This window comes from Lacerta agilis, chromosome 10 (genome assembly GCF_009819535.1).
Source record: "Lacerta agilis isolate rLacAgi1 chromosome 10, rLacAgi1.pri, whole genome shotgun sequence".
In the NCBI taxonomy this organism is placed as follows: Eukaryota; Metazoa; Chordata; class Lepidosauria; order Squamata; family Lacertidae; genus Lacerta; species Lacerta agilis.
In genome coordinates, this window is record NC_046321.1 from 62,447,955 (window position 1) to 62,473,179 (window position 25,225).

At 41.3% G+C, this 25,225-nt stretch overlaps 1 protein-coding gene across 1 annotated transcript in view; it reads right to left on the reverse strand.

The window, feature by feature from the left end:
* The window catches only part of KIF21A (kinesin family member 21A), a 97,954-nt gene that overhangs the window by 61,547 nt on the left and 11,182 nt on the right, over positions 1-25,225 (reverse strand). Inside the window, 4 exon segments of the mRNA XM_033163529.1 lie at positions 2,011-2,145; positions 3,360-3,509; positions 6,127-6,309; positions 8,035-8,257. Coding sequence (XP_033019420.1) covers positions 2,011-2,145; positions 3,360-3,509; positions 6,127-6,309; positions 8,035-8,257 — 691 coding nt within the window.

Genomic DNA, 25,225 nt, shown 5'->3' on the forward strand with positions numbered 1-25,225 from the left:
GCTTTACATGGCCCTGGTCAGAGAACAGAATATCTGTCTGGAAGAGCTACTGGGAAGATCCCGAAAAGGAAACATTTTCTTTCCAGCAACACGGGGCAAAAAGAGAGGAAAACTAGAACAGCAAATGTGGGCCCCTCAAAAACCTCTTTAGGAAAGCAAGTTTTAGAAATCTCTGCAGAAGAGGAGACAGTGAAATGGGGAGTGGGGGGGGGGAATACAACTGCCTCTATGCTTTCTCCTGCTCCCAGAGAATTACAGACGGCATTCACTAGATGATAAACTAGAATAAAGAAGCTATTGTCCTCATTAACCAGAGTCCTAAGCTAGAGCCGTATCTTAAGCTGAAGGTTTACATTAAAAATAATTTTTACAGTTTGCACATGTGACCCACTCTTGCCTCTGGGTAAATAAGTTTTTGCAGTGTTTCAAAAAGCAATGATGTCTATTGGATCTGAAGCAACAGTGGAACTCTTCCAAACCACCTTCAACTCTTTAAAAAAACCAGCAACTCCATCCTTAGGAAAAAGAGACCCTGTAATATTTCCAGCTACCAGTAGAGGGGGGAAATGTGAGTTGTTCATTAATGTTTCAGAAGAGAAGGATCAAACTCCAGCCAATAAAAGTGTAACCTCATAAACCACTTCTATATACCAATTAAAAGGTTTCAGAATCTACAACCTTGCCACTGACAATGACATTTTTAGCAGACATTTGTTATTAGCACGAATTATTTTTCTTGTAAGTGAAAGGATTTTTGTACAGAACTCAAGAGGATAAATGACAAAAATTTATCCTGACATCTGTCGTCATGAGCCCACTACAGTTTTCACGTAGCTGAAACATTTCCAGTATATAAACAAAAGTGCTTGAGAAAAATATGCTCATAATGGCAAAGAACTTTCTTTCTTTTCTGTTAACTCAGCAGAAAGCAAACCAAAGGCTTTCCGCTCCTGTGACCACCCCGTTTTCATTTTAAATGCATATTTTAAAGCCAATTAAAACCAAGGTTCACATCTTCAAACATATGCCTACATGCATGGATGGATAATATATTTTGGAAGCGAAGCAAATCCTTCTAATAAGCTTACTTCGCATGTTTTCATATCAAATTAAATCACTTTTTAAAAGGAAGCTGAAACAGTGAAGGACTGATACTGCTCATGGTCACGATGTTTGTAATTTTAACCAAAAGCGTTCTGTACTTGCCTATTTCTAACGTAACACTTTATAATATAGTATTTAGAGCCTTTAGAACTCCTATAAAGACACCAAGACACATCAAGGACAGGCGGCCAATTATTTCTTAGTGCACTAAGCTTTAGGCTATGAAAGCTTTAAGTGTAAATACACTTTCCTTACAGAGATATCCCCCACACCTTACACAAACAAACACAACTTTAAACGCACACCACCACTTTTTAACTTCCCCAACCAAACAAAACACTAATCCCACAATATTTGGGAATGTAACTGTCAAATATTTGTGATATTTAGACCCGAGACCTACAGGACGGTTGAGGTCTATAGCAACCAAGGCAGATCTGTTGCAATGGGAGCAGGTGAACATCTCAATCAATTTGATTTTATGTGCAAGTTATTTAAATATTATAAACGAAAGGATGACAATCCTGTTTAAACGTAGGTGTGCCTTTGAATTACTCGGGGCTCGTATCTTATTACTGCAACACTGCTGTTTCTTTCTTGTACCATTAGAATCCTTGAGAAGCCCTGGGCTATATGGAAAGAGCCAATATTGCATACGAAATACAATATTGCATTTCCATACGGAAAGGGCAATGGTGGTACAAGCAGGAACTACAATACCAGGATCTCCTTTCACTCTTAACACCACACTGCGACAATTCCCAAACCAAGCAGTATAACTTAAGAAGGTGGACCAAGAAAATCAGTTTCAGCTGTTACTCTAATACAAGATATTTCCCCTTGGTACACACACGCTGCAGTGTTATTGATTTTTTTCCCCCAAGACAAAAATAGCATAATACATACTGCATCAACTGGAGGGCAAACTCTCGTTTGACACAAGTGGACAGTGAAGATGGCATGTGAACGTGAACTCTGAACATTCATCTGAGTGCTGGCAGTGGTTCGAGATAAAGCGCCCAGCTTCAAACACTGCATCATCTGCACAAATGGTGGGAAAAAAGGATATATGGCTGAAATTAAACCTACACACATACACGATAAGCTTAACTAGCCTGCATATGTACTTGTGTGCACTGATAAGAGGCATACTTTTTTAAATGTTTAGTTTTTCTAGTTCTAAGTGTGGAACGTTACGCAACCAAAATGGCACCAGTCACGCAGAGAAGCATATTTAGGGGAGAAATGGGGCATGGGAGGGTGTACTGGAGAACCTTAAACACATGTATGAATACAGAGCATTCTCAGTAAAATATCAACTGACTGATGGGGGAGAAATGGAATAATGGCTGGCTGACACTCTGAACAAGACTATTCCATGCTACATCATTTCATTTGAAGGTCCAAATGGTCATTATTAGTTTTTTAAAATAGCAAGGAATAGCTAGCACTTAAATTCTGGGTTACAGACATTGTCGGAAAGTACAAAGTAACCATTACAGAAGGGGCGTTATTCCATTTTATGTTACAAATCACATTTTGAATCGAGGCACAATGGTTCTTGATGCATTGGTTCTGTGAGTCCAAGCATTTAAGAAATGGAAGCGACGTTTCTATGAGGTCATCCAGAAAGTAATTTAGATTGAAATCCCAGCTACTCCCATACTAAATGCTTCTGAATATATACAATACAGCACACACACAGTGCTCAGGGCTTAGAAGAATTTGACGGGAGAATGCCTCTGTTCAAAGCTTGTGGCTGCCATCTTGCATGATGGCCTGATTTATTTTAAATTCAGTGCACAGGCAGTACAGCTGCCCCACATCTTACAAATCAAAGATAGCAGCAATTATGCCTTCCTTTTATCTCTTTCACGTATGCATGCAGGGGGCCTGGAACATAACCCCCGTGTAAATGGGGAGTCACCTCTATTACTAAGCCTGTTCTTGGGTAAGGGTCAATGTGGTGTAGCAGTTAGACTGAAACTATAACCAGGGAGCTCCAAGTTCAGCCAGGAAGCTTACTGAGTGACCTTGCACTACTCCCTGTTTCTCAGCCTAACCTACCTTCAGGGTTGCTGCAAGGATAAAGGGAAGGGGGAAGGCGAAATCATGCCTGCTGTCTTGAGCTCCTGAGCGGAAAGGAAGAGTATCTATATTTGTATCTATACTGAAAAATAGATACACACACACACACACACACGTATGTTCTTTTACAAAAGCTATCTCATTTTCATTGAGAATAAAAATATTACCTCAGATTCTGAATTTACAGTCCGTGTTGTGACCCCCACCGTGTATATTCCACCCGCTGAATCTTCGTGGATTTTTATGTTTGATTTTTTGTTCTTTGAATCCATGTCACGCGTTGTGTCGAAGAGGTCAAGTACTTCTTCATTGTAAAGCTAATTTGAAAGAAAAAAAAGAGGCCAAATATCAGCAAGGAAAATATAATTAACACAAAATTCAAGATGTACTGTGGTTCGACCAAAATAATTAAGACACAGTTTTCCCTATCGTGGCTGCTGGGTATAGCCATTCTCCAAAAACATGACTGGCCAACAATGACAAAGCTTGCTAATGGAAGTACAGAAAACAGTTGAGCACATTTTGTGAGCAGGAGAAGTATATGCTGTTACAGCAGGTTGAGCAGTGCTTAGAAAATGACACAGGCTTATATTTAAGTAAATCCTACACAGAATAGACCAACTGAAATCAATTAACCTAAGTTAGTCACATCCATTGTCATCAGTGGGTCTACTCTGAGTAGCATTGACTACCACCCATAGCAAGTAACGGGTGGGGTGGGAGGGTGTTGGTGCCATAGCTCCTGCCCAAGTCTGGGGTATCATCACATTTGTCCCTCAAATTTCTTGAGCATTTTGCTTATCTGCAAAAAGTTGCTTCTCAATGCAGAACGGGGAGCAATTTGCAATACTCCACATTTCTCTCCATTATTATTCTATAAGTGTCTCCCAACTCCAGTTTTCCTAAACTCACTCTGAAACAACTGGTGAAAGTTTGGTAGAGCCAAAAATAATAATAATACAGGGCCTATTAAGATATTACACTTTACCCACAGTAGTATTGGGGGTGAGGGGGCAGAGGTTTGCTTCCATGTTGCTCCCTCTACCTCTTACCTGAGGAATAATCAAATTGAACATGGGAACCCACATTGATTTGAATGCAGGATAGTATCTGACCATGAGAGCTAAACCCTCTTTAAGGGCAAGGGAGAAAACAATATTGTGGTCACGATGAGGCACGGTAGCTAGGCATTAATAGAGATTTGATAAGGCTGAAGAAGTAGGAAGTGAGATAATGCTTTCAGTGAGGTTCTTGAGATCCTTTGTACTCTGGAATCTTTCTATATACACAGTATGCATGTTCCCCAGAGAACGGTGTAAGGATGCAAATGCTCTTCTGGGCCTTTGCATGGGAAATGAAGCAGGAAGAGAATTTCCATAACCAGTCACCGACTGCATAGCGGAATAACGTTCCTAGCAAATGTTTATTCGCTAGGCCTCAGAGAGGCATTTAATGCAACCTTGCTCTGGCTTTCAACAAGCAGATTTGCCATGCATGTTACATGAGGACCAGCACCTCCCAGACAACAGAATGAGATACTTGAAAGATCATTTTGATTTGGGGATTCTTCCAATTAGCAGTTCTAAGGCAATATTGAAAACACAATTCAGCAGGGTTTATACTGCATAATTAGCTGGTACCAGTTTAATCTGTCAATGTAATGAAAAGTATCTAAAAACTGAAAGCTTGGATATATTTAGTGTTTTATGGTGAAAGAGGATATTGTTTTACACATACTTCGTTCCTAGAAGTAAAGAGATTGCACCACTCATTATGTCATCTAACTAGCACTTCAGCTTGTCAGACCTGTTAGCTACTGATAGGGATACAACTTCTTCTTCTTTTGCCCATATTTCTATGAAGAGTGCCTCTTTTAAAAAAAATTGGCAGCACTGTAAATGCTTTTTTAAATGAAAAAAAGTTAAGCACTCCTCCAAGGCTTCTTGTTTTTCTGGACAAAGTTATACGCACCTCTGTTTCTGTATTTTAAAATACATCACAGAAACACTTTATGACAGACGTTTTTGTTAAAATACATAGAATCTATGTTTGGAAATAGTAAGTATAAACATTCTACAATTATCAGCTGAAGATGCACTGAAAGTCCAAAGTCACTAAAAATGGCTTTGTTTTGCTTACAAACTATCAGGACCCTGCAAAAAGGGGGAAAAAAGCAACTGTTTAACTATCAAAGTGTTCGGAAAACAAAGTCCAAATTAAGGGGAACGAAGGGGCTGCGTTTATACTGTGCAGTTTGCGATATGTTCCCCTGGACAAATATTAGCCAGAAAGCTTTAATCCAGTGTCCTTAGGTCAAGAGCAACAGGTATAGACCAGTCCAACTCCATAATGTATTTGGTTAATATTTTGGCAGAAATGCCAACAGCAGTCCAGCGTTAATTGCGGGTGTCAGTATTCAAGCATCTGTAACCTGGTTACCCTGCTGTTGTTAAACCCTAACTCAGAAGGGCTTTAAAAAAAATAACTCCCATTAGAATTGCAAATGTAGAAGTGGCAAACACAGTTCATTGGCATCTTACTGACCTCAGTTAATAAAACATGTTTCCTAAGCTTTGAATCACGTGTCATAAATCATCTGAGCTTTAGTGAAAAGGGCAAAATGTCCTCTCTATCCACCCTAGTGTGGGTGTTAAATAGTTTGCAACACTGTAATTTTACAGTGTTCCAAAACATAGATTTCTAACGTAAGGTAAGCAAATCTCAACTTCCCTGTCATTCTTCCTGCCTAAATTACACAATAAATAATAATAAACATATTGCCACAATTCATTCCATTGGGTTTTTCTGCAATATTTAAATTGTATGCTGACAAAACAGATTTAAAATTTACCTCCTTGCCAATCAGAATTGAATATGTTGTGATTAGGATCCCCCAATATCATGGGGGAAATAATTATTACCATGAAAGCTTACCTCTAAGAACTGAGCATTCACTTTAAATTCTGGAGGTGGAACCCCTTGTTGAATAGCTGCATGTGTTTTTCCTTCAATACATTTATACAGGTGTTTTACAGCTCGTGGTATAATGCCCTGTTCCTCTTCCATTATGTTAACATCAAATCCAGTCCCCATGGTGTATGTTTTACCGGCTCCTGTCTAAATTTAAGAGAACAAACAGCATTAATGTGCAACTAAATAATGTTTATCGTATACATCTTAATCTAGGGTCAAAAAACATAAATAACACTCTATTGCTGATCAAAAAGACTTCTGGCTCCAGCATCTTACTTTACAACTTTCTAAATAGGCTGTCTCAAGAAAAAAAAGTAAGATCTCTACAGCATTTGGATGGCATAAAAACATCTGGACTGCAAAATTACATAGTGAAGGGAGATGAGGATCTAACCCCTCCCCCCCAAGAAACAAGTGATGTCAAAGATGACACTTCTGGAAGAGTCCTGAAGCAGGAACAGACTGGGTTCCTATCAATAAAACATGTTTTCCAACGTTCTGCAGTGGTTAAAAAGAAAAATGAAAACTGGGTTATTGGGTAGATTATGTCATGCTAAAAGGGTGTGTTAAGTAACACACTGCAGGAAAATAATGATCTAAAAAGGCAGTCACCCACTGGAACTTCAAACCCACCTTCTCTTCAATCTAGCAGTCCATCAGGTGTCAAAGTATCAGAACCAAACAAGAGAACAACACAGTTGCTTAGGCAACATGTGGCTGCCTGCCTGCCCTACACTAAAGGTAAAGGTAAAGGGACCCCTAACTGTTAGGTCTAGTAACGGATGACTCTGGGGTTGCGGTGCTCATCTCGCTTAACTGGCCGAGGGAACCAGCGTACAGATTCCAGGTCATGTGGCCAGCATGACTAAGCCGCTTCTAGCGAACCAGAGCAGCGCACGGAAACGCTGTTTACCTTCCCGCCAGAGCGGTACCTATTTATCTACTTGCACTTTGACGTGCTTTCAAACTGCTAGGTTGGCAGGAGCAGGGACTGAGCAATGGGAGATCACCCTGCTGCAGGGATTCGAACCGCTGACCTTCTGATCGGCAAGCCCTGGGCTCTGTGGTTTAACCCACAGTGCCACCCGTGTCCCTACGCTAGCAGTTCCCAAAACACTGGGAGCTAATTTAAAACTCTGGGAGGGAAACACATAACTTGTTTTTGTTTTATTATGTATTTTGAGTTCTCGTTTTGTATTGAACCGCCCTGTGATCTTCAGATAAAGGGTGGTACACAAATTTAATTAATGGCAAATGTGGATCTGCCTGGTCAGTGCCTGGATGGATAGGAGAGTGCCGGGAAGAAAAGATAAAAAGAACACAACTTGATATCCCAATATTGATAACAAGAGATAACCATCAGTCAAGTCATTTGAGCAGGGGTGGCGAACTTGTGGCAACTCCAGATACTAAAATGCTCTCATCATCCCTGGCTATATTGAAAACAGCATTTATGCCACATGGGGAGAGGAGGGACAAAAGTGAAGAGGAAAGGATGGAATACAAGTCCAATCTGAGCTGGACACATCCACTTTTGAACACACCTATTAGAATTTGAGGCCACTGTAATTCAAGCTGGAGGGTTTGCATTTCTGAGCACCCTCTGCTTCAAACATACTGCTCTGCACCTGCTTAAAAATACACCACTGTTTTAATATACCCCAAAATGAGCCTTGAAATCTTGATAATTCTCCCATGTTGAAATATATTTGTTTTCACCTCTACTAAAACGTGAAACTCAAGCATACCTGCTTGAATTATTACAAATACTCCTTACGAGCAGCTTTAATTTTTTTTAAAAAAAATCAGAACATTGTTTGGATTCACCGAAAAGCAAACAATTAATTTCGAAACATTCATAAAGTTTACCTGCCCATAAGCAAACACGGTAGCATTGTATCCTTCAAAGCAGCCTTCAATCAGTTTTTCTATGCATTGTATATAGATTTCTTCTTGCTGGGATTCAATATCAAATACATAATCAAACGTGAAGGCCTTATCTTTCCCCAGGAACACTTGAGGTTCTCCAGGTGTGACAGATGTGCAGATATGGCATCCTTCAATCTTTTCTTTGGCTAGTTGAGGTCTGATTCTGAGGGGGGGGAGGAGTTGGAGGAGGAGAAATAAAATGCAAAATATTACATCACTGGAACAGAACACAACAACTTAACGCTTCTTATTTGGTACTCAAGTCCCCAAGGTGACTTTGTCTTTTCAAGTTGGCCCGATTGCCTTCTAAGATTACAGTCCCATTTACATTTTCTCATGAGTAATCCCTATTGAACTCAGTGGGATTTCTGAGTGAACTGGCATATAACCGGTAATTAATAACTTACAAAAATCAGCCCAAAAAAAAAAACCATGGCAGAACAGAGGACAATCAGGCCTACTGTATCCACATTATTTTTGAACTGCTTAAGCCTGCCAAAGATAACAACATTGACTTGAATAGACCTACTATGGTAACAAGAATAGAAGGGAGATTATTTCAATTTAATTTTAAAAGCCTTTGCCCCACGGCGGAGTAAAAACAAATTATTTTTGTTTGTTTTTTAAAACAAGTAGTCTCCAGATGCTCAATAGTTTAAGAGGAGGTTATTCTAGCTTGGATTATATGGTGCAGCAGCACTAAACTAACAAGGGCCTGTTTCATCTCCCAAGCAGCACAAAAAAACAACCTACTGGTAGTTTTCTCATTATTTGTGAAAATCCTAACGGATGTTAACCCAAACATGAGCACAAGACTTTTTTTTTCCTTTTCCTTTTTGTTACCATTTATAAAGTTACCTGTTTCCACAAGAACCCAACTCGAATTCATGGTAACGTCTGGGCAAACAACTTGTCACACACAAGTATGTTTTTATTTAAGACACAACTTCAGTAGGCTGCAATTCTGCAATTTCTGCTTAGGACTTCCGTGTGTGTGTGTGTGTGTGTTTTAAACCATGTTTTCACTCAAAAATTGCAGCTCCCAGTGGCTCCTTTTTGTGAAAAACTATTGCAAGTCACTTCATTGCATGCATCTGCCTTCAACATGTGGTTTGAAACTTACCACCACCATTTCAAAATCTGATACAAGCTAGGTGGTTTTCAGTACGAACACCCATCTGATACTACAACATAATGAATCAAATGCCAATCACACAAGGGGCACCAAAGAAATTATTCTGAATTTGCATAAGATTTAATGTAAATCAGCACATTTAAAGAAGCCCGGAGTTTCACCCACCAAGCACAGGTTTTAGCTCAGTTGCTAGAACATAAGACTCTTAATATCAAGTCCACAGGTTCGAGCCCTATATTGGGTAAAAGATTCCTGAATTGCAGGGGGTTGGACTAGATGACACTTGTGCTCCCTCTTCCAACTCTATGGTTCAATTCTATGGTTCGAACTTGGACTTCTTCAGAACTGTAAACATAAACAGTGCAGCTGCAGTGATTGATGACAGACTGTGTATTCAGCTTCTTTGTGTCTGGTAGTGAATTACATTTTCCCATCAATAACTGGAAACATTTGAAAGTATCTAGGAGCAATCCTACACTGGGAGTTAGAGCAATGTAATGCAGTTGCTTTTCACTTAATTTTCACCAAATTTTACACACACACCATGGCAGAAAACGTGCAGATGATCTAACAATAAAAACTTCACAACCACAAGGTATCATACCACACATCATGACAGCCCATACAGTAGTTTATTTATGATGCTATTGCCAATTTAATCCCTTTCCAAGTAGACAAAGTTAGCACATGTCCTGAGCAAAACCTGCAGTGCATGATGAAACTGGAAGAACCATTTGTGACTATTCTTAAGGGAAGAATAATAATTTAAAAAAAACACGAAAAACGCTCCAACAACCTGTCCACTAGGGAAACAAATTTACAATACGGAAGTCTACTGTGCCAATATAAACATTCATGTAATCTTACAGTGCAAGTGATTTCTCCCTTCTACAAGTCTACTCTACAAAACATCACCTGTGATTTATGCCAGTAGTAACTTGGGAGTGGCAAAATGTTTCAAGAAAAGTCCAAGGTGCTTATTCTGTCATCCTTGTAGAAGGAGCTGGCTATCAGCTTGCCGCCTGCGAACTAATAGTTGTATAAATGAGTCCCAGGGTGGTCTTTTAGGCATTCTTCCATCCTCATGATGGCTAATAATCTTTGAGTAGTTCCCACACTATAGAAAGAACATTTAGAATGACTCAGTGGCACCAGAGGAGTGATTCCGTCACAATCAATGAGGTTCTGAATCTGACTGTTTGGGGCTCAGCCCCCAATGTGGTGCCCATGGGCGTCATGTAGACACACACACACATACACTTGATGCCTGCCAAGATCCCCACTGCTCCTATTTAAAGGGAAGATGGAGGAGGAGGAATAATAATGATAGTATATTCGGTCTTTTTTTGTTGTATTCCTCCCCTGGGTGGCATTGTGTGCGAGCGCAGTGCCTTGAAGTACTGGAGTTTATCTTGCAATATGGTTTTATTTTTGCTCCTTTTAACATTATTTATTGTTGTTTTCATTGTACGTATATTCAGGCATTGTTTTGACTGCTCTGGGAAGTTGTAGCAGTCTGAATAGTGGAGTATAACTCTCCTAAATAAAGCAGGCAGGGGTGAATATTGGTCACATATTAGGTTCCCCATCCCTTTTAAAGACCAAACTGCGGGAGGCAGTGAAGGATAGGCGTGCCTGGCGTGCTCTGGTGCATAGGGTCACGAAGAGTCGGACACAACTAAATGACTAAACAACAACAAGAAATAATAATTTAGGGTTCTCTTTTTTTAAAAAATATTTTGATTTTTTAAAATGTGCTTTGTTTGTATTGGGTTGGATGAAAAGTAGAGGAAACATTTTGCAACACAGCAGGGTTTTTCTGCCTCTTCTTCTCACTTCTGTTCCTTGCACACGCAGATAATCTCAGCTTGAGGGTAGGAGACCCTCCAATATGATATGGGATGGGATGGGGCACAGGGGGCAGTAGTTGGATGGGTGACACCTTATGTGGCTGAAAGTCTTGTGAAAAACTTCATGCAAACACATTTGGTGGTTCTCTCTCTTCTGCTTTTATTGTGATTAAGTTTTGCTTGTTGCTTTTTGTTGTTTTTTTCAATGGCTTTTACATTGTGTTACCTCTCAGAAAATGTTTGTTACTGGGTGGCATACTAAGGGTCAAGAGATATGAAGGAAAAGGAGGGGGTGGTTGTTGTTTTTAATTACACACAAACCCCCGTTTTTCCAGGTTGCTTTTTCAGGTCTTCACATCTCTACAAATACAATTTTAAAAGAAGTATATGTACTTTTAAAGACTGCTATCTTACTTTGAGCTCCCCTTCCAAGCCAGGGGGGGGGGAACAAAATTTATTTTTAATAACATTTATATTGGCTAGTTCCTAGCAAAGCCATTAATTTCAGCATGTTACACAGGGGCAAATAAACCAATTCCTAGACATTCCTAGACATTCTGTAATGGACCTAAGTTTGTTTGTTTTTGTTCTGTGAACTGCCCTGAGACCTCCGGGTATAGGGCAGTATATAAATGCAAATAACAACAACAACAAATAGGAATATGTATTTAAAAGAGCGATATTAAAAACCCGGGAACTGACAAGCTGTCATTTTTCACTGGCAGATGAGAAAGAGGAGTAATAGTCATAATTTAATTAAAAGCAAAATATGGCAGCAGAGTAATTGGATTGAATGAATCATTATTTCTGTCAGCCATCAGCCATAGCAATAAAACAATAATACGATATACAAAGATTATAAATAAAAAGTCAGTTATATAAAATACATTTTAGGGTTTTGAATCAATAGTCAAATAGTGGATCTTATTCTGATTGCCCCAGCTAAAAACCTCGCAGCCTTCGCTGTCACCTTTGCTGTCACCGGAGTAATTGCATTTGTCTGGCAACAGTTCACATATGTCGCTGTCATGGTTTGGCTTGGCTTAATAAGATTTTCTTAAATTAATTATCCTTTTCTGGACGTCTCATCAGAACAAGCTTCTGTACCCATTAAGTGAATTCACAAGAGCCAGGCTTATTCAACTGCGCCATAGTTTTAGAGGCAACCCATTTATATATGTTGATTGGGTTTCCTTGGACCTCTTGCCTTCATCACTGGGCAGTTGCTAACCATAGCTGGAAGGATGTCAAGCTGTGTTCTCCCCCCCCCTCCCCAAAATAATCCTTTGGCCATTTTGTAATGGTCTGCCAGACAGCTCAGTACAGACGGCATCCTCTTGTGGCTTGACAAGCTCTTTTGTTTGCTTGCCAAGAAAAAAAAGTAAAGGGGGGGGGGGAGAGAGAGAGAGAGAGAGAGAGAGAGAGAGAGAGAGAGAGAGACTGACTGAGTGTTGGGTGTCAAGTAAATAGATCTCCTCTAAGCAGGTACCCAACTTTCTCTTGGAAGAACCGTACACAGAAGACATGTCACATGCAAAACATATCCAGTATTTCCATGTAAATTCTTCCTATATCATTTCAACACATTGCTCACTTTAATGTGTTTCATTAGCAATGTCATATTACACTGTTATGCAGCCAAACAGTTATTATTGTAGCACCAAAGCAATATAAAGAAGCACATGGCACCTTAGAGACTACCACTCTTGAAATTTTTCACTCACAATAAGCAATGTGAGAGTCAGGGAGGTGAACTCATGAAAAGCTGGGGATCTCGTGTCTCTCTCATAGGAAGTAGGATGCTTGAGTTTTTCACGAAAGTTTTCAAAGAACTTTAGGGATGCCTTTCATAGTTCAGCTTTGAGATACAGAGTGGTTGGGTTGGGTGTGTTTTTTTTAAGGATTCCTCCCCACAAATAGAAATAGCACAGGGAAGCTAAATAAAACATTTACTCTATCCTATACCAAAATGTCTTTATCACCTCCATTTAACATCCACAATCCATTTCTAGCATTTCATTGGTTTTGTTTTTCGCCTTTCTGTCTGTCACTTGGTGGGTCTGTCAATCAACTTTTACAAATTGTTACATATTTAATACTCCAGGAGGGGGGGGGGAATCCTTTACAGTTTATTGTTGACTATTTCAAATGAACAGAAGCTGCTCTGTTTTTAAACAGAAGGTAGGCTGTTCGCGCAAGGGCTGAAATGCTGCTATGAGCTGGTAAAATCTCACCATGCAACAGGCAGAAAAATGTCACTTCATTTCAGGATCACAAAATAGCCCAGACTGAAAATTATATGCTTGCCCATACTGTACTTGGAGCAGAGTTACATTTTTGAACATTCCTGAATAGATCAATGCTTGGTTCTAAATCCACCAAACATGTTACTCTCTGGAAGAGATGGGAGGAGCACACTCAGCTACAAGGGAAAGGAAAGCGGGAGGGAGGTAACAACCACATGCTGTCCACTTCTGTGGTTTCTACTGACAGATTCACACTGGCTTCATATTAACTCCAGAATTTACTTAAGGTCCTAATCACCCTTGTTTGTTTGTTTTGTTTTGTTTTGTTTTGTTTTGTTTTGTTTTGTTTTGTTTTGTTTGTTTTAAAAAGTCCTATATCTGCTGAATGGGTTAATGTTTGTAAAGCTGTATTATTTTCTTACATAAATACACCTGAACAAAATGGAAATACCTGGAGAGTTATTGAAAGGCATGCTTTGAGGAAAATAACCAACACTGAGACTCTCATACGCAGGTGGTGCTCAGGGATGCGGGTGGCACTGTGTCTAAACCACAGAGCCTAGGACTTGCTGATCAGTAGGTCGGCGGTTCAAATCCCCACAACGGGGTGAGCTCCTGTTGCTCGGATCCAGCTCCTGCCCACCTAGCAGTTCAAAAGCACGTCAAAGTGCAAGTAGATAAATAGGTACAGCTCTGGCGGGAAGGTAAACGGCGTTCCATGTGCTGCTCTGGTTTGCCAGAAGCAGCTTAGTCATCCTGGCCACATGATCCGGAAGCTGTCTGCAGATAAACTGCAGCTCCCTCAGCCTATAGAATGAGATGAGCGCACAACCCCAGAATCATCTGCAACTGGACCTCTAACAGTCAGGGGTACCTTTACCTTTAACTTTACAGCAATCACACCGATTTTTCACCAAAGCAAATATAGGATATTCCTTAAGTTTCTGAATTCTGAAGGCCATTTCACATGTTACAATAAAGTGCGTAGACCAGATGCACACAAATGTTGCACTGCTATCACACTTGTGATGCATCCCCCCTGAAAGTAACTTGTAGGGCATGTACTTTGCAAACTGCAGCTGGCACAGTTCATCCCTGCGGGCTTGTTTCTGCACTTTGCACAACTAATGTGTGCATTGCCCTCTCGTTGCAATGTACGAAGCTGTCCTGAACCTTCACGAGAAGGAAATACTTGGGAAACAGAGGGCAGATTAAGGTTTAGCTTCTTTTCTTCTTTGATCCAGAGATTAAGATGTTGCTTTTAAAAGGGGGGCATATATAAATGACATGTCTAAAGATCCACCTGGAAATTTGATGCACCTTCAGGTATTACAACATTAATCCATCTAGCTCAGTATTGTCTACACCAGTGGTGAGAAACCTCAAGCCTGCAGGTCCCTCTGGGGTTGTCCCACAAGGCCATTTTTGGTGTAACCAGCCTCATCTTTTCTGCTTCTGAAGGAAGTTCAAAAAGATTTCAGGCCACAGCCATAAAGGAAGAATAAAGGCGAGTATGCCACTTGCTTCCTTTGATCTGTTGCCTCGCATGGCGAGAGAAAAAGCCACCAAATTCAGAAAGTGCTGAATTCAAGCTCCGACTGTGAAAGGAAGACTCTTGAAGTTTCAAACACCTGGCATCATAGGACAGCAAGCGACTGACAGGTGGACAATTCCACCAACCTATCAAGTGGCCCAGATCAAGTTGGTCTACGCCGATTGTCTACTGCTCTCCAGAGTTTCAGCCTGGGGTCCTTCCCAGTGTTACGTGGAGATTGTAGGGGTTGAAACTGGGATTTTCGGCTTGCAAAGCTTTGCGCTCTACTTCTAAGCCGGGTAAAGAGGATCTTGGAAAACATGAGGCCCACAGTCCTTCTTGGGCAACCTCCCAGAAGCCAAGTATCAAAGCTGGGGAAGGCCAGAGGCAAAAGTGGGCCGAACTCCTGCCGCACCTACATGTTAGACTTTCTACACACACACAGCTCTATTCAAGCAAGCAAACATCATTATAACAGATCAATAATACATTTCTGCAGGAAAAAAGCACTCAGGTAAGGCATAGAGCAGGGCTTGGGAGAAGTGTGGTCTGGAACAGGGGCTTGGCTTATAAAGGCAGCATATGCCCTCAGGCTGGGGGGGGGGTACGAGGGTCATAGCTTAGAGCAAGACTGGGAAGCCCTCAACTCAACTCTATATTGGCTGATTTCATAATATGCACATTCGAAATAATATGCTCGAAATGAGGACTCAGCACACACCAACCCACTCTCACAACCTTTCCTTTACAATTATGCATAGGGCAATTTTGAGCACGCAATGACCTAAATCAGGGGTAGGCAACCTAAGGCCCGTGGGCTGGATGCGGCCCAATCGGCTTCTCAATCCGGCCCGCAGATGGTCTGGGAATCAGCGTGTTTTTACATGAGTAGAATGTGTCCTTTTATTTAAAATGCATCTCTGGGTTATTTGTGGGGCATAGGAATTTGTTCATCATATATATATATATATATATATATATATATATATATATATATATATATTCCAGCCCACCACATGCTCTGAGGCTCTGAGGGACAGTGGACCGGCCCTTGGCTGAAAAGGGTTGCTGACCCTTCAGAGTTAGATACAAAGGGTATGCGTTTATGTCTGTCCAAACACACACCAGACATGTTGAGGGGGATTCTAATTTCTAACCAATTTCATCTGTTCATCTTACAGTGTTAAGTCGCTTTGAGACTTTTTCATATAAAGCAGCTAAGAAATGAAGCAAACAACAAAATTAACTTGTCCACGCATGTTCAAGCTGCGTTGTACGAAATTCATACAACTGCTGAGGATTTAGCTGGTTATATTGCATAGCATGTTTCATGCTACAGTCAATTTCTTTTGCTTTGCATAATTTGTGGAACAATTCTCCCCTTATTCACACAGCTGCTACAAGTTCATTTCTCTGCCAGTCTCTCTCCACCCCATACAAAGTGGTGAACACCTGATCTTGGAGTCTCGCCTATCAGTTCAACGCCTTACTGCTGTTCCTTGGCAGCAGGAGTGGGAGAGAGTCTAGCTTTCTCAGGGTCAAAAACTCTTCTGTTAAATCAGTCCTTGTTTAAGGGAGAGGAGGGGGACAGAGGAAGAATGAGAATAGTTCCAAATCATGCATTTCCCAGCTGCTGTATAAAAACCATTAAACGCAAATTACTTTAACAGCAGTTCCCCTACAAGCACTAGGAAGGGGGAAAGACTTTCTAAAATGCAAGCTTAACTTCCTCAGCTGTGAGTTTATGTTCAAAGATAATGTGTCTGCCTAAATCAGTCTTCAAAGAAGCAATAAAATTTGTTACAGTGGTACCTCTGGTTACGTACTTAATTCGTTCGTTTGTATTCTTCCAACAAGCTGGGGATCATGTTTTTGTTTCCTCTCAGTATGAACGAAGAGGGTGCAATTCTCTAGTACATGTACATAGGAAGACACAAGTAAAAAGGAAAGCAATTTGCTGTAACTTAGGGCCAGGAGAGGCAATTTGTTACAACTGCCAACAAAGCCACTCTCAACAGCATCCCTGCTTGCCCCCAGCATCTGACATGAATGCTGAAAAACATGCCCACTTTTTTCTACTTCTCCATTTCAAGTGGTCCACCTGCTTCCTGCATCCCTCTGGAAATTCCTATTTATTGCCATGTTTGTATAATGCCAACCTGCTGCCTATGAGGTGCTTCCCACTGGGAAATGACTCAGAGAGAGCTGCAACAATAGGTTAACACCTTCCTGTTCAAAGGTAGCCCACTGACTGCACTAGGAGACAAAACAGGAGTATAAGGTCATGAGCAGCCCCACAGACTTTCCCAACCTTGGGTCCCCAGATGTTGTTGAACTACAACTCCCATCATCCCTGACCACTGGTCCTGCTAGCTAGGGATGATGGGAGTTGTAGTCCAACAACATCTGGGGACCCAAGGTTGAGAAAGTCTACGGGGCTGCTCATGACCTTATACTGCTGTTTTGTCTCCTAATGCAACATGATAGCTTTCGGTAGAGCATGAGACTCTTAATCTCAGGGTGATTTTTTGCCCAGGGTAGGGCTCGAACCCTACCCTGGGCAAAAAATTCCAGCATTGCAGGAGGTAGCACTAGATGACTCATGTGGTCTCTTCCAACTCTACAATTCTATGATTCAAAAGCAGAAGTTATGTTAGTTCTCTGCCTGATCCTAGTTAATATTAGATTATATAACAATGTTCAGTTTAGCCGCTACATTTTAAGAATCTAAGAGAGAGCCATGAATATGATCAAGAGGTCAAAAGCCATAAAGTAAGTGTGGTATAGTGGTTAGAGTAGTCTTCCACAACACACTGTCCTCCAGATTTTTGAACTACTATCTCCCATTGTCCCTGACCTTTTGCAATGCTGGCTGGAACTAATGGGAATTGGAGCCCAGCAACATTTGGAGGGCACCAGGCGAAGAGCACTGGTTTCAAATGCCAGATTAGGAATGGCGATGCCAGAGTTCACATCCCCACTAAGCCATGAAGTTCACTGGCAACCTTGGGCTTAACCTCTCTCTCTAAGCCTTCCCCACCTCACAGGGTTGAGGGAGATAAAATTCGAAGGAAAAAAATGGAGCATATACATATAATAATTAAAGTGCTGGTGTTAGTTCATGTTAATTGATATCAACCTTCCATGAACTATTTGACAGCAAGCAGTGATCCTCTCACATAGTTTTGGTGATCCACTGTTAAGCTCCAGCATGTCCTCTGGCAAGACATCAGTGTAGAGTTTCCTTTCAAGTCTCTCTCCCATCATGTAAGCCCAGGGGGAAGGAAACTTTCCCAGCAGTAGGTGGATCCCAACATCACCCACTCCAGTATCCCATTTTGACATGTGGGTGAGGGTGCTCACCTATCACCTGATGTTATTACACCGGGTGATAACTTCGAAGGGGCCAGCTAACAGGGGTTGCAAATCGACAAAGCTGGGTCTTCCCCAATGGCAAACTCCTTAGCAGTGTAGCCCCATTTGCAAAGGAACAACCAGGAGCTCGATTCAAGCTCCCAATAGTTCCTTTACAGGTGCAGCTTCACCTGCCCCTCATCACATATGTCAGGTGAGCTGTGGGTGAGTATGGTTTGTAGGAAAACTGCCTTGCAGACCAAATTAGGACCTGTGCCAGGCCGATTTAGGTTCCTTACCCTCAAAATAGACTAGTCCCAATAGCTTTCAAACTTTTTAACTTGAGTAGACTCTTTCTCCTCTCACCTATCTGCTGAGGGGTGCCTGTATCTCTGCACCACATGGCTTTCTCTTCCTTGAAAAGAGCATTGCACTGCTGACTTACAATACGTACGTAATCCAAAACCCTTCTGAGCTTTGCCACTGGTTAATAAAGCTCCACTCTCTGTCCTCTTCCTCTACAATACATTTGTCTGAAATAGAACGCCACCTTAACTGCTTTCATCCTAATTATCAAGCTGGTTTTAATTCTAATCTGTCATCTGAAGTTTCTCTCAGTCACTCCCGTTTTTATTTTGTATGCTCTGTCTCATCTACAAATTTGTCAAGAATACTCAGTCACCCTAAACTTAAAAGCCTTATGTCCTAAGTCTATAATTTGATACTTGTACGGACAAGGCTGTGCAGCTGAGAGGGGAAAAGGAAAGAACAAAGAGAAAAGGAGAGTGAATTATTCATTTAGTGAACTTTAGAGTGATTCCTTAAGATGAGCCATGGAGAGTCACAAGCACATAAATGAAGATTATAAAAATAAATAAAGAGAGGGTGACAACGAGAGTCTCCAATACATGACCAGACAGCACTAACTTTATGTAGTCAATTGTGTGTAAGGAAATAAACCTTCTGTCTCTTTGGGATCAAAGAGGCAGGTAAGGATGGGAGAGTAATTTGATTCAGTTTACATTTAAAAGCGAATTTACTAAATTTGCAAAAAATAAAATAAAATAAAGCCTCGCCAAGAGCTACCTGACCGTCAGCTGCATCTTGCCAAAAAAAGGTAAAAGCCCAATGCTCCCCTACTATTCTTCATGCCTGATACCCTGCAGAGGCACCGATTCTGCGGGGTCCTGCTTTGCAAGCAACTTCCCCGCAGAGTAGCACCCCACACCACAGGGCCTATGTCTCTGCACAACAGCTGAAGTGGAGGCATTGATCCTGAAGAATGTAGGATGCTCACTTGCAGAGAAGCCATGGCTTTTTTTTTAATTAAAAAAACCTAATGAGACATTGGCCTGCCCCTGAACTAATTTGGGACTGGATCCAGGGGGGGGGGGTTGTCCCAAGTTGGTCCAAGGTGGGTTAGGCTGACTGAGGCTCCTTGAATTGGAGCATGGGTAGGCAAACCAAGGCCCGGGGGCCGGATCCAGCCCAATCGCCTTCTAAATCTGGCCCGCGGACAGTCCGGGAATCAGTGTGTTTTTACATGAGTAGAATGTGTGCTTTTATTTAAAATGCATCTCTGAGTTATTTGTGGGGCATAGGAATTTGTTCATTTCCCCCCAAAAAATATAATCCGGCCCCCGCACAAGGTCTGAGGGACAGTGGACCAGCCCCCTGCTGAAAGTTTGCGGACCCCTTAATTGGAGCGCCATGGGGAGGGGCATGGCTGTACACAGCTGCACTAGAAACCTCATCTCTCTCCACACCCATCATAAAGCTGAGAGGCAGAAGAAAAAGCCTCACTTTTATTTTGCATTTAGTTTATTTATGTTTATTTTCCACAGTGAAATGAGCCCAAAGTGGCTAACACACACCTATTCACATAATTTAACATTTTTTTGGGAGGTGGGACACATTTGTTACAATATCTGCAACGTAAGACTAAAAACAATTCAGTCAACAAGAAGTCCCAGCAAAGGAAGAATAGATACAAAAACTTGCAGAAATGGTGAAGCTTGCCGGAAGAGTAAGAAATCAAGATAACAAACTATTTATAAAGGAATGGAAATGGTTTATTGAATATTTACAGATAAATTGTAAACGGATAAGAAGATTGGCAGGATTGTTGTAATAAACTGCAGCTTCATAAGTACATATATTTAAAGAAGATGAATAAATGAGTAAATTAAGTTAATTTGGATATGCAGAAGATATTAAAAATAAATTTAAGGAACCGCAGAAAGAGGAGGAAGGAAGTGAAGTTTCAAAATGTCAAAATGATTGTAAAATCAGTGGAATGTATAAACCTGAAAAGTATAAGTATTTTTTTTTAAAAAAAAATTAAAACAAAAAAAACAATTCAGTAAACATGTGGTAAAGTTAATGTTACGGTAAAATATAGTCTTGACAAATACCAAGTACAATGCAAAGTCAAAATTAACAGGCCAAAACAAGCCTTACTTTACTGCCGCCGCAGCTTAAATAAAGCTCAGAAGAGGTGGGGTCTTCTGACCAGACCATGTGATTTACAGCCAGGTCCCTCATCTCTCCTTCAGACAAGTCTGACAGCCACAAAAAGCAAGGGGTGGGGGAGAGCAATGATGCTAGGTAGTCTTGCCCAGCTGCTAGTGCTGATTTTACTGCACTGCTTTTAATCAAGGTCTGGGACAAAGCAGAACCATAAGTCTCCTCCACAGGCCCAAAAGGAAAGGATAACTTGCTGACATATAAGGAACAATGAAACCATCTGTTCGTGAATGCCAATGTGTATCATTTAGCTACAGTTTTATAATTCGGAACGGACCAGAAAGAGTTAACCGAAGAATCATCTCTGTGATTTCCAGCCCAGTGATTACCAAAGTAATTGATTGATGGTAAAGAAGACTGAGCCCTCACATATCAGTTGCAAGAGTTCAGTGAACACAAATTCGCTCCGACCACGCTTACCCATCAGAGGTATTAAAATTGATGCTGATGGATAGGCTTCCTAATTGAGTCAGACATAAATGCAAATGGCGTCCCGTCCAGTATGGAACAGACAGGTGGCTCACCCCCTTCCTCATCACCCAATGTCTAAGACGAACAAACAGAAACATTTGTGCAAAAGCTTCTTTATGTTCAAATAAGGGAAATCTGGGTGGGGGCAGTTGCAGCTGTTCCTTTGTTCAGCCCACATACAATGATTCCTCGGTGGGGGGGCACCTTAATCTATGGATAAAATGAGGTATAATCACACTTAACACATGTTACTCGAAAACCCAACCACCTTTCTGTGATTCCTGAAATGTGCTATTGGTCCAAAATATAGCAACTGAATAAATAAATAAAAATCCCCCCTCCATTGTTCTCAGATATGATTTTTAGCCCCCACCCCCCGTTAAACACATTTCCTCAAAAAAGACCCTGAGATATTATTGTTCAAGAGGCATAAAACAAATGAAGTACAATTTCGTTTCCATTTATCTTTTACGTCAACTAGGGGGAATGTCAATGTGGTTGTGCTATGTTGGTGGCAGATGCCCAATGCTCTGTGTCATGACATATGCAGGCAGCCCCGGTACAAAGATCCTTGGAAACTGAAGAGCCTCGTGGGAAAGTCTGTGTTGCATGATCACACTAGAGACTGCCACATTAAAGTAGAACATCCATTTCATGCATCTGATGAAGCAGAGCTTATTCCACAACTTCTGTAGATGCTATTTCCCATTAGGCCAATGCTTCTGAGAAGGTACTGTGAAACTCAAAAGCTGTTGGTAACACACCAACCCAAGCTTGCCTAATGATATGTGTTCATTTTTTGCCTACTTGCCCATCTTCTGGGCAAGTGCCTACTTTACGTATTTCCATATTCCAATACAATTTTAAGTATTGAGTTACTAGGGTTGGCGCAACAAGTCAACTGATCAGCAAGTATTTGACCAAGGTGCTAGTGCAGAGGAGAAACTAGCCACAATCCCTGGTTCAGCATTGCGTTTGAACTTGAGACTATGGTTAGACAAACAAACCATGATCAATAAGCCAAGAACAAGTCTATGGTTTACTGTCACAGCCGAATGTGTGTGTGAGAACCACTGCAGTATTTGAAGCACGAAGTTAGTTTTCAACTACCATTTTTCTCAAGTTCACAAAGGTGGATTCTGTAAAAAGGTTACTGGGCTGCTAACTTTTGGAGCTACCATTCAGAAATTAACAGCTGCAGTTTGTTTGCCTCACACAATGTCAGAGTTAGCTAATGTCATCATCTTTAGCCAAGGGAGTATTTAAATCTTTTCCAAACTTCAGGAAAATTCTGTTAAAAAAATGTTATATACCCGCAACTTCATTTTTTTTAGCAGTTTATTTACCAAAAAGAAGTCATGTTGAAGAGGAGCAATACCCTTACAGTTCGAATTCTAATATTAACAGAAACCTCCTCCCCCGTTTAACTTCCAAATCATGCCTACAATTAATCTCTAAGAAGGACTGGGTTAGATACCAGTTACAGGTAGGTAGCCATGTTGGTCTGCCATAGTCAAAACAAAATAAAAAATAAAAAAATTCCTTCCAGTAGCACCTTAGAGACCAACTAAGTTTGTTCTTGGTATGAGCTTTCATGTGCATGCACACTTCTTCAGATACTGGGTTAGATACCAGTTTTTTCTAGAGAGATGATATGCAGAAGCTTGATTAGGAATCAATACCCTAAAATCCATTGTCCCTTTTCTCAATAATCCCTTAAGGATTGTCTTGAATGTCATGTAGAAGACAACTAAACATTAAAAAGTAAAGGTAAAGGGACCCCTGACCATTAGGTCCAGCCGCAGACGACTCTGGGGTTGCGGCACTGATCTCGCTTTATTGTTTTTTGTTTTTTTTTATAAAGAATTTATTGGCATTTTCATAACAAAACATACACCCATACCCACACCTACAGATAAAAAACAAATACAAATATTGCCAGGATTCTTCTTCTTGTTTGTATACATAAAGAAAAAATTCCTTTTTCCAAATCTTGACGGTTGACTCCCCCTGCCTTTTCACCTTCGGTTTTAAATCCATAATCTACTTTTTTTAACAACTTTTCTCTAAAAATTAACTTCAGTTAAAAATAAAACAATCATCTTAATCATCTTACTCTATCATAGATCTTAACAGAATATTCTCATAAAATCTAGACTAACTTCTTCTATCCTTTATCTTGCTGCTAATAACATAGAATCTCAAATATCTCCTTTACTTATTCAAAATAATCTTAAAACTAACAACCTTCGCCCTCCGATTTCAGAATACCATAACAGACCATTTAAATTCTGCATTTAATACTTCACCCCACTCCCCCTCTGTCCATTGTCCTTCTCTGTCTATCGCCGGAACCAATCTTCCAATTGTCCTCTTTTCCCCTATGTCCACAGATCCAGGCACAGTTCACAACAGACCTTGCATCGAGCTTCAGGGTACACATCTCCTCTTCTTCAGGCTCCTCCGCTTCTTTGTAACATTCTTCTTCTTTTTGTAAATATCTTAATTCCTTGTCCCTTGCCCCCGAGCTCACACCTCAGGGTCTGGATATAGCAAATCTTGCCGTCCCGGGGCTGCCACCCCCAAAGAACGGGTCTTTTTCCCGGAGTCGCCCTGTCATCTCTCTCCATCCTTCAAGCATCCCTTTCAGCTCCTTGCCAAGGTTTCCTTCCATTGTATTAAACGTTTGGAAAGCCTCCTCTGTGGGCAATAGATTTTTTTTATTTATTACTCGACTCAAGACTTTCAATTTCCGATTAAACAGTTCCAGCTTCAAAACAGTAAGCCTTTCTTCATCCGTTAGTCCAGAGTTCAAAACAAGTTCAAACACAAAGTCCAACATATTGGGGGAGGGGGTGAGTGTCAAATTTCAGTTCCTGTCTCTATGTTCCTCCCTTTGTTACAATTATTTCCCACGTCAGTCCAAATTTTCCATCGCCATTTTTCCTGAAGCCAGAGCGCAAAGACCAAAACTTTAAACGGAGATATTTTCTGCAAACTTGCTCCCCAAAGGGAGATCTCAACAGTCTCACTTTTCAAAGTTCAAATACTTTGTATCCATTACTGTAGCAGCAGTCACTTAAACTGGTTATTTTCTTTCCCCCGAAGAGAGGGAGGCAGGCTTCCTTTCCTCTTCCCCCCGGATCGTCCGAAGAACATAAAATCAGTCCATTCAAATACTCACAACCACCGGGTTCTTTAATTCCATTAAACACAGGTAGAACTTTGACGCTCGTCGCGGGGGTGACCGCCGCATTTGCGTCCCGGTTGGGGCATGTCCCCTATAGCCCGGCTCCGTTGTCCCTTCACCCCCACTCCCCCTTTACAGGGGGAGCGAGGGAAGGGTTCAGAGCACTAATGGGCACAGCCGGGGAGCCCAGGGTGCGGGACGCTCTTCCCGCACCCCACCGGAGCCCGGCTTTGCAGTAGCGGGGCTCCAACCCCCGGGACGGACTGGGTCGCCTCGCAGCCGAGGCAGCCCACGACCGCTCCGCGATGGCGTCGCCACCGGAAGTCTGATCTCGCTTTATTGGCCGAGGGAGCCGGCGTAAAGCTTCTGGGTCATGTGGCCAGCATGACTAAGCTGTTTCTGGCAAACCAGAGCAGCGCACGGAAACGCCGTTTACCTTCCCGCCGGAGTGGTACCTATTTATCTACTTGCACTTTGACGTGCTTTCGAACTGCTAGGTTGGCAGGAGCAGGGACTGAGCAACGGGAGCTCACCCCGTCGCGGGGATTCGAACTGCCGACCTTCTGATCAGCAAGCCCTAAGCTCTGTGGTTTAACCCACAGCGCCACCCGCGTCCCAACTAAACATTAAGTACATACAATATACAATAATTACATTCATAGATCAGTTTTGTCATATGAAAGTAATTCAAGTGTATATAAGTAATAAGTATTAGCAGCACTATATCTTTGCGAAGGTATTGTATGTGTACCTACAAAATTTATAAATAGAGCCCATATCCCCGCTGCCAAAAAAAAATAAAAATAAAAAATAAGCAAGATTTGC